This window comes from Vitis vinifera, chromosome 16 (genome assembly GCF_030704535.1).
Source record: "Vitis vinifera cultivar Pinot Noir 40024 chromosome 16, ASM3070453v1".
NCBI classification, from domain to species: Eukaryota; Viridiplantae; Streptophyta; class Magnoliopsida; order Vitales; family Vitaceae; genus Vitis; species Vitis vinifera.
In genome coordinates, this window is record NC_081820.1 from 3588038 (window position 1) to 3598368 (window position 10331).

Here is a 10331-nt window from a genome sequence, read left to right on the forward strand (position 1 = left end):
AACTAAATCCATAATATTATTAACCACATCAACCTAGTGTGTTCAAAAGAACGAAAAATCATGCAAATTAATATCAAAAATCATAAAAATTATATTTATAAAGAAATCACTAAATATGACACATGTATTCATTTGTGTTAGACATAAGTTTGAGTGTCTAAGTGGGATGACCCAACCTAACCCAATATTTTTAAAAGTAGAGGGAGAAATTTACCTAGAAATTGCTATTATGGTTCTGAGAACTAGAAAAAAATTACAGTTTGTGAAATTGATATATATTTTGTTTGAAGTTATGGTTCCACATAACTACAAGGCTGGTTTTTTTTTTCTTTTACTAGCCTCAGATTTTAAACTTTTTTTTATATATATTTAAAAATAAGAAACAGGAAATGCACCTAAACAATTTTGAATTAATTAACTAATTATTTATTGGATAGCTGAATGATGAAATTAAAATTACAAATAATTATTTCAAAGAGATGCAAAACTTGATGGTTGCATATTTAAACAATCTATTTATGGTATATAATGAGTAGCTGGATCTGCATGGTGAGTCCTCCTAGTAGGTGTGGTTGTCAGTCCAGAACTGAGATTGAAGACACTCAACCACATTCTTGTCCACTTGGAAGGCCTTTGTGAGAACATCAGCTGATATTGCTGGCTTTGATCCAAACACTGCATTTGCAATGGTGATCACGCCTGGGTTCTGGCTACTCAATGAAGCAATGGCCACTGCGTTTGTTGTTCCCACATTGAGCTGGAAGTGAATGAGACCTTGTGGGAAGACGAAAACGTCTCCTTTGTAAAGGACCTTGGAGATGAGGTGGTTGTCAGGATTAGAGGTGACAAAGGCCACATAAAGTGTTCCCTCCAAGACAGTGAGGATCTCTGTGGCTCGAGGGTGGATGTGGGGAGGGTTAAGGCCGTATGGCGCATAGTCAACCCGAGCCAGGGAAACGCCAAGGGTATTGAGTCCAGGTATCTGTGCCACGTTTGCTGGTGTGACCATCGAGCCAAGTTTGTTTGATGTATTCCCTGGAAGACGAAGCCCCGAAAAGAAGAAATCATTTGGCGTTGCAAGCTTTGGATCCCTGCAGAATTTTCCCTTCACAAACACTGCAAAGCAGCAAATATATTAGCACTAATGCAGTCAAGGAAAGATCAATATATCACAAATGGACAAGAATACTAGAGAGAGCACGAATATTGTACCAGCTGCGTTTGAATCATTAACAGCTACACAGAAGTCCTGAAGAGGACTGGGATCGGAGGCAGAGGCGAGAGAAAATGCCATAGCTAAGAGTGCAATGTATGCAAGGGTGTTAACTACCATCTTCTTCATGTCTATGCAATGGATTCTCAAAAATCACTTTGAGGAAGGAGCAACAAATTTACAACTGCAATGAAGTGCTGTGTTGGCTGGAGCTATTTTTTTTTTCTATGAAGTTCTTTTTTCTTTCTTTCATGTAACTTCTGTTTTGATAAATCAAAGCTGCTATCAACCATTACTTGAATTCTTAATTGTTTGAAGTTAGTTGCTCTTGGGACTTTTTAAGTTTGGGCGTATACATCGTGGGCCCTTAATCTTAAACCTTAATATTAATACTAGAGCTCTCCGTATTACTAGCCCGACATAGAAGGGACGAAAGGAAAAGAATGATATTTGAAAGGAGAGGAAAGACTAGTTATTGCTGTCTCTGAATAAGACCAGCCAGATAAGTCAAAAGAATAAATATATATAATAATATATATAATTATATATATTATATATAATTATAAGGCGGGAAAATATGTTATTTTTATACTGAGCACTGGCAGGCAAAATGAAGTAAATAATAATAATACAAAAAGTAGGGTTTGACCTCTAATCCGGAAGGAACTTGATACAGGCTTGATCAAAACACTTGCCTTATCCCGCCGCTATATGGTATTCTAAATATAGCCCTTGCCAAAGATATCAAGAAATTACCAATTCTATATAGGTTATATAGCCTATATAGATTGAGACTTTTGACTAGAAAGTATTAGTTCCCCTAGTCAGACCCGGACTTATATTACTCTTACAACTGTTAAGAAAGACCGGGACTCTTAGTGGTAAATAACTTCGATCTTTCAAGATAGAAACTAGTACTGCTCTAAAAGGTACTACTATGGGTACCGATACGCCTGGCAGGCAAGAAAAGATAGCGCTGACTCTTTTTATACTGCTTGAAGAAAAGTCTCTCTTATCATTAGCCAACCCTATCAGAAATAGGACTTGGGAATGAAGGATTGCTTTTGCCTGAAAGGAAGGATAACTGCTAATATTTAAGAAATTCGAATTATGTCTTGTAAAGAACTCAAACTGAAACTGCAACTGGCTAAAGGAAAAAATGGAACTTAATTGGCTCGGCTGGTCCGCCATTGCCTTGAAACTAAACTATATTCTGCCCCAGAAAAATATATCCACAGCTTGCTTGCATGCAACTCTTGTTGAAAAGAGGACTTCCACTATGGGGAATAAGACTACTGAGACTGCTAGACGCGTCTGGATACTCTTCTATGAAAGAAAGCCCTACCTATTTCTAGCCTGATCCCTCTTTTCTTACTTTCCCCCAAGGATAATCCATCTCTGGCGTAATCCACTTAAGTTAAGAGCGAAAAGGAATGAAAAGAACTTTGAGAGGAACGAAGTAGCTCGCCTAAAAGGAGAGGGACGACTTGAGGCCCGTGTGCATATGCACTCATTAGACTTAGGCCTGCTATTAGATGGTTTCAACTCCATCTTGATGCTCGTCAGGGAGTAAGTAAGAAGACTGCATTACAAGGGGCTTAGCAAGAAGAGGAGCAGTGGGACCCACAATTGGAAATATAAAAGTATATAAGGGAAATACGCTATTTAAAATAGGATATGCATTAACTATAAAGGCATAAAATATATTGGATTAGGAATGTCCCTAGGACTGACACTATATACCCCTCACAACTAGACAGAAGCAAGACTAAGAGGAAAATCAAGGTAGGCTTGTCTTCCTTATACCTACCTCTGTAGAGAAGGAGAAAGATAGATTCTAAGCGAATAGGGCCCACTTCCTTAAGTCAGATATAACTGAACTAGCTAGCATGCTTGAAAAAATGGCTTTTCCTTGTGCCTTCCCCTTCTTCCCCTGCTTACTTGTTGGCTATCCCGTGACTTATTTATTTATTTTTTTGCTTGACCTAGATCCTGCTTTTAGGGTAAGATAAGAGGCCCTAGACCATAGGCTGGCTAGAAAGACTACGGGCTAGATAATACAACCTTTATCACAAACTGCATTAGCATAGACTGCAGGATATGAACATAAACTATCTTCATACAAATCAGGAAAAGACTTATAAACTGCGGAAGACCGAAGGGAATGAAAGCACATTATCCAATGTAACTCCAAATCTATAGGCTTATCTTAAGACTAGATGGAGATGGCAAGAAAGCGGTTAAAAAGACTCAGGCGTTCTCATAGGATTGATGACTTCTTTAAGTCATCTAATGTTTTAAAACTGGTCCCCCACCAAAAGGATGGGCAAAGGTAAGCAGAAATGCTTGGAAGTAGCACTCCTTCTATAGCTTTCCCAAGAAAATAAGCAACTCCTCCTGCTTTCCACAGGCATTTTACTCATTTTTCTCATACTGTCCTTTCCTGCTATGGGACTTCTACTAACTTGCTCGAACTCGCTCGAAAGTGGAAGGCATGACGGGGAGATTAGCCAGTAAGGCATTTTCAATTGAAGAGTAAGGGTTTAGCATTTAAAGTCATTATATTCTAACTTCTGCAACTCAAGACAGATGGCAGCAACAAAACCCTAGAGAAGTCAACTAGAAAAAAATGGAATTGGAAATGAAACTGGATATGTTTACCAAACCCACCCTTACCCCTTACGACCTATGGAGCAAGGAAGGCAGAAGCATTGGAAGGCAATGTAATAGCTGGAAAGTCAGAATACATAGAAGATGTTAGTGCAGGTGGAAATCCAAACACTGACTCTTCATTGTACAGATTAATATTAACTACCAATAGCTGAAAGGGAGATTTCCTCCTTATCCTTATACAAGGAGGGATTAACAAGAGCTGCAAGACAAGATATTCTCCTAGGCCTCCCCCTAAAAAAGCAACTCAAACTGGAAATTTATAACTTATAAAGCTGGCTAGCTTTTGCCTACTGAAAGAGATTAGAAATGGAATCAATCCCACTAGCAACTAAAAGGACTATTACAAGAGCCTAGCTATTTAAGAGGGGATCCTCTTTCTTTAGGGAAGGGAGAGTATAGAATATTATTAATATTAATTAACTATCCTAAAAAAGATAACTGTATTGAATCTCTAAATTTACTGGCTTCTTTGATTGTTCCACATGAATATGATGCCATGGCCTGGATCTTATTAGCTCATTAAAAAGAATCTCTGCGGCTACATGAGATAGCCCTAGCCATTGACCTTGCCGATTAATAACTGGCCCTTGAAAAGATGGCAGATTGAGACAGGCAAGTGTACACCCTTGTGGGTGTGGTGGGATCCAAGAGCAACTAACTTTTTAAGTCCGGCATCACATTATTGAGATAAATTAACTCAAGTTGTGCTATAGTCGCTGCAGTGAACAATTCAAAGCGTGGGAATCAGTGAAATGAAAGAGTCAAAATAAATGATTACTTATGATTTTATCCATCCTGGTCTAACTTTATAATTAATTCATGACATGCATTTCATGAAAGTGATTTTAATTGAAGTGGTTTCTCTAAGAAGCGTTTGACAGTGTTTTTAGCTAGCATAAAAAAAGGTTTTTTTTAAAAAAAATAAAAATAAAAATTAATATTTTTAAAAAGTTGAAAAATCAATTATAAATTTTTTTAAAGCACTTGATAAAAACAAGTCCATTAAAAGCATTTCGAATTAAAACATATCTTCAATCTCAATTCTGGATTGACAACCATACCTACTAGAATGGTTCACCTTTGCACATCTACCTACTTATAAGATTACACATTACTTCTATGTATTGATTTCTTGGATATGTAACTCATTTCTTTGTATATCCTAAAAGAATAAAGATTTTTGTTATATTCTTGGATATGAGGCGAACTTTCGTCCACTCATATGCTATAAGCCAAGGTTTTGTTGAGTTTAAGTCTGCTTAATGTAGTAGGTTTTCTTTAATTCTTTTAAATTTGATTCGTTTTCATCCCCCTTCTAGCTTGTGTGGGGAATTTTGTGCACACCCAGCTTGTAACAAAATGTTAGGAACAAATTAATCCTGGAAGGCCGCTGGTAAACATCCACATGCAATTTGCAATTTTGATGGAAGGAAATAAGTGACTAAGGCTTTAACAGTAACCTTTTAATTTCTCCAACAAAATGATTGTCAAGCTCTATATGACTAAAGGAGTGTTTGGTAAAACTTAATACTTATTACTTAATGGGTGAAGTTGATTTTAAGTTAAATTATATTGAAGTTCTCGGCTTAAAACCAATAACTTAATTTTTACTTCGAGTATTAAGGTTGTTTGATAAAATTAATTTAAAACTTATTCTAAATCATCAAATTCACATATTTATCCTCATAAATTATAATTAAGCAAAAGAGGTTGAGTAACAAAGGAGGTGTGGAATTACGAAAAAGATTGTAGAGGTAATTAGGGCAAATAGAATAAAAATGTAAAATAAAGATACAAACTTAAGAATAAGTTAATTGTTTTTGCTTGTTACTTAAAGTTGTTTTTGACTTTAAATCATACATTAAGTTATTTTACCAAATATAATTAACTTACTTAATGACTTAAATTAATTTATTAAGTTGATTTACCAAACACCTACTAAGATTTGAATTTTTTTTAAAAAAATTATTTTGAGTGATACAATTAATTTGAAAAAATAATAAAAATACATTGACTTTTAAGTGGAGATCTTTTTTTATAGGGTTAAATACGCTTTACCCTCTCAACCTTGGGTATGATTTATATTTCACTCTTTCACAATCAAAACTCAACACTTAACCTTCCAAACTTATTAAAAGACGACACTTTGCTTCCCCAAACTCATTAAAATGTTGGTGAACAGTTTCCTAAGTGAAAAAATAAGACTCAAATACAAAATAAATAAAAATAATAAATAATAAAGATAAAATAAAAGAAAAAACATTTATTCTCCAAATTCAAAATTGTCACACTTCACAATTGCATGTGAAAATCATAAATAGCCTTATAAATATCTTTGTGAAATCAATAATCAAAATGGTAGTTATAATATTTCGAAAGTATTTGAGAAATTTTACTTCAAAGTTAATTCTATCTAAATTTGAGCTCATGTTCAAACCAAAGTACAAAAAAGAAAAAAGAAAAAAATTCATCAAAATATTTTTATTTAACATTTATATTGGAAAGTTTTTTATTCATCAAAATTTCATCTTCAAAATAGTTTCTTTCACTCAAAAAGCTATTTGAAAGCCAAAAAGAAAAAAAAAAAGAAAGAAAAAACTTTGCCTTAGGATATAATTTAATTTAGTCGAATTGTTTTTTGAAATAAAATAAGAAAAATAAACATTGAAAGGAAATTATCTTATTGTTTTATTTGAATAGTCTAGGCTCCCAATAAGAGTATATTATTCCTTAATTTTCCTTATATGTCTTTAATTTTTAATTTTCTTTTTGGCCATGCAAGTTTTGCCAATTTTTTGGCACTAGTAGTGAAAATGAAACTTTCATTTTTTTTCTTTCTTGGAAAAAAAGGAAAAGCAAAAGTCAATGATTTAAAAGACATATCTTTGTTTCTTTTTTTTTTTTTCAAATAAAATAAAATAAAATTGCAAATAATTTTAAAATTACAAAATGAAAATTTTCCTTATCAAAGGCCCATTGTAAATAATTTAGAAAACACAAATAAAAAAAGTAACATTTATATGCTTATTTTAACATTATTTTTTTAAAAAAAAAATTGGGTTAGAACAACGGATACTCGTATTTATCTATACATTACTAGCTTTATTTATAGTAACTGAATCATTGTAAATATACAACAACTATTGCAAGCAGATCAAGATCGTAATCTCTCATTGTTTATGGATATTAAATTGGTACTATTAGAATGTAATTATAAACAATTAAATCATTTTCTCATAATATTTGTCCCTTGATTAGCAAGTTCTAGCCCCCTATTTTCTTGCTTTTTCAAGCGCTTTAGGTTAAGAAAGTGGAAAAATTAGAAAGTAACAAAATTTCATTCGGTACAAAAAGTACAAAAAGTGATTAATGCATACTTGATGGATAAGAATTTCCAACAAATAAAACAAGTGAATTAAGATAATAAGATCTGAATAATGAAGATTAACAATATTTTGAATATTTATAGGTCTTATCTAATATGTGGATTAAACATTTGATATTCTTTATAAAGTACAAAATATGAACTGTTTTGAAAAATCCATCTAGAAAGAAGCTAGACTTGAGATCTTATAAAAGCAACAAGTGTGAAGAAGAGTTGCTAACCTATAATCAACAGTAGTGATGAGAAGTAGAGATTCATCCGAGCATCTAAGAGACAATTTCATCTGAGAAAGCTCTGAAGACCAAAAAGAATGAGCTTTGTGCTTATAACATTGTTTTTTATTTTGTTTTAATTTTGATGAAGAGAATAAATTGGTTTTGGAGTGAAAGAAAATATTTTTAAATTAAAAAATCTAACACGAATATGTCTTATTATCTTTCTATAATATTGTTTCAATGAAGAAAACAATGATGACAGTAAGTTATAAAGCATCACAAAACATGATATATAAGGAAAAATAGGGATTATATGTCCACAAATCTCATCTTTAGCATATAGACAATCATCAAAATAAAGCAAGAAACTTATTACATTTTAAATTCAATCATAGGATGAGAAGGTGAGAGGAGAGAGCTATTTGCATTCAAGCATGCATCTATCTTATAGTCAATAATACTCCAAAACAGGATAAAATATGAGATGAAAGTAACTTGAATTCCTGAGATGCAGAGTAAAAGACAATATTCATCAATTTGAGAAAAAAAAATTCAATTATTTGCATGGAAAGAAAATTTACATTAACATTTCTGGTTTATATAGTGGGCAAGTCTTTTGTCTGTTGCTTAAAGCAACCGAGTTCAACCTCTGAAAAAGGGGGGAAAATATTTTGTGAGAAAATGTAAAATAATAGAAAAAGTCAATGTTATAACCAATTAGCATATTAAAATCTTATAGGTTTGCCCAATTAGGAATAAAGACAATCCTCTCAATCAAACATTATGTAATTTTATTCATTCACAAATCTTAGCTTATCAAAATATACTATTAGATAAATAAAAGAAGTATTTGAAAAATACTAGTGAGGACCTACTTTTCTTTCACAACCGTTGGCCAAGAATATTAAGTTAAAATTTTCTTACAAATGAGAAAGAGAGGTAGAAGGAGAGTTTTACCATTTAACTTTGAAGACTTTTCTGTAATCTAGTCATATTTATTGTTCTGGTCATGTAGAGCTAATCTTTTATTTTATTCAAAAATTAGAAGTAGAAGTGTCTCCATGAACGTTTCAGTAGTTGAGTTCCACAAACTCCCCAAAATCCAACAAGGAATCCGAGAGCAATGCTAACATAAAACCACATGCTATTTTCCTTTTGTTGAACGTTGTCTTCACTACCAATAGTATTGAGAGCTTCCCCTACTATATCTCTTAGGTATTTTTTCAAAAGGGCAGTCCACAAAGTGTAGGATTTCCCTCATAAGTAGAAGTATTGAAGCTTTGAAGTTGAGTACCTCATGGAATTTTACCTTACAAGTTGTTGTGAAAGAGGTCTAAGTTACTCAAACAATCTATTTTAGAAAGGGTAACTGAAATTTCACCAATAAATTGATTTTATAATAAATCAAGAATGTCTAATGATTTCAATTGACCAATTATTATAGAGTTCAATCGACTCAAATTGTTTCTTGATAAGTTCAATGAAACTAATTCTTGAAGATCAATTCATACTTCCACCATGTTAAATTACACCCCAATTTTTTCAATAATGTTAAAACTAAATTATCTAAATAACAAATAAGACATTCTATTAGAATTTTTTTGAAAATGGATAGAGAAACCCATGTGACAAATATATTAATATTAACATGAATTTTTATATAATATAGTTGATTTTTTTCATTTTTTTAATAAAAAATTATTTGATACTTGGTTATATTTTAAGATTAATGTCACTTAAGAAAATTTAAGTAATAAATTAAGGCATGGGTAGATAAAAACCCGACTATAAATTTTATCATCTACCTAACTTTTATTTAGAAACAGTGATTTTTTTTAAAAAGAATTATTAAAAAATGGGTTTTTACAAAAGGAATGTTGCAATTCAATTTAAAGATTTTTACAACTTATATTTTTGAAAAAAAATGAATTTTTATTAGAAGGAAATATTTTTGAAATTTTTATCTAAAATGTGATTTTATAATTTTATTTAAAAAAGTGATTTCATAGTTTTTTTTTTATTAAAAAAATTTGCAGTTTTTATTTGAAAAGTGATTTTTTCAATTTTTATTCAAAAAAAGAGTTTTGTAATGTTTTTTTCAAATACGATTTTTCAATTTTCATTAAAAAAAATAATTTTAAAAGTAATTTAGTAGTTTTATTTGAAAAAAAAAAGTTTTTATAGTATTTATTGAAAAAAAAAAGATTTTATATTTTTTATTCAAAGAAATTATTTTGTATTTTTTGTTTGAAAAAGTGATTTTATTGTTTTTATATAAAGAAATATTTTGCAGTTTTAATTTAAAAAGAATTTTTGAAATTTTTTTTATTTAATAAACATTTTATAGTTTTTATTAAAAAAAATTACAATTTTATTAGAAAAAAGGTCTTACAATTTTAAAATTTTTTTTTTAAAAAAGATTATTAAAGAGATTTTGAGTCTAATCTAGTCCTCCACGTGGTGATTATCCAAAGTTCCAAGTAAAAAAAGGCTAAAGTGGTGTTTTTTTTTTTACTTAATTCTAAATAGGACCTTAAGGCTTAATAGTGTTAAATATTAAGTCGTTTGTTTTTATAGTATTTTATTTCTATGAAATATTAAAAAGTAAAGAAAAACCAATATATTATTTTTTTCTATTTAGAAAAAATTACATATTTTGGTTTTTTCTATTTAGAAAAACCAATATGAAGTATTAATGCTTTTTCTAGTTACATGAACCATAATATCAATTTCAAGGAGTATTTCAATAATACAAACTGGGGATCCTTTAATACACTAGATGATGGATAAAGAGTCCATTTGATTCAACATTATATGACCATAAGAGACAAGCTATCACCCACCT

At 31.0% G+C, this 10331-nt stretch overlaps 1 protein-coding gene across 1 annotated transcript; it reads right to left on the bottom strand.

The window, feature by feature from the left end:
• Nucleotides 1-559: 559 nt before the first annotated feature.
• On the bottom strand, nucleotides 560-1342 carry LOC100251187 (putative germin-like protein 2-1). Its single transcript, XM_019225922.1, has 2 exons — nucleotides 1213-1342; nucleotides 560-1116 (listed from the first exon to the last, which is right to left on the bottom strand). The coding sequence occupies exons 1-2, from the start codon at nucleotides 1340-1342 to the stop codon at nucleotides 560-562; spliced, it is 687 nt and encodes a 228-aa protein (XP_019081467.1).
• Between the last annotated feature and the right edge of the window lie 8989 nt (nucleotides 1343-10331).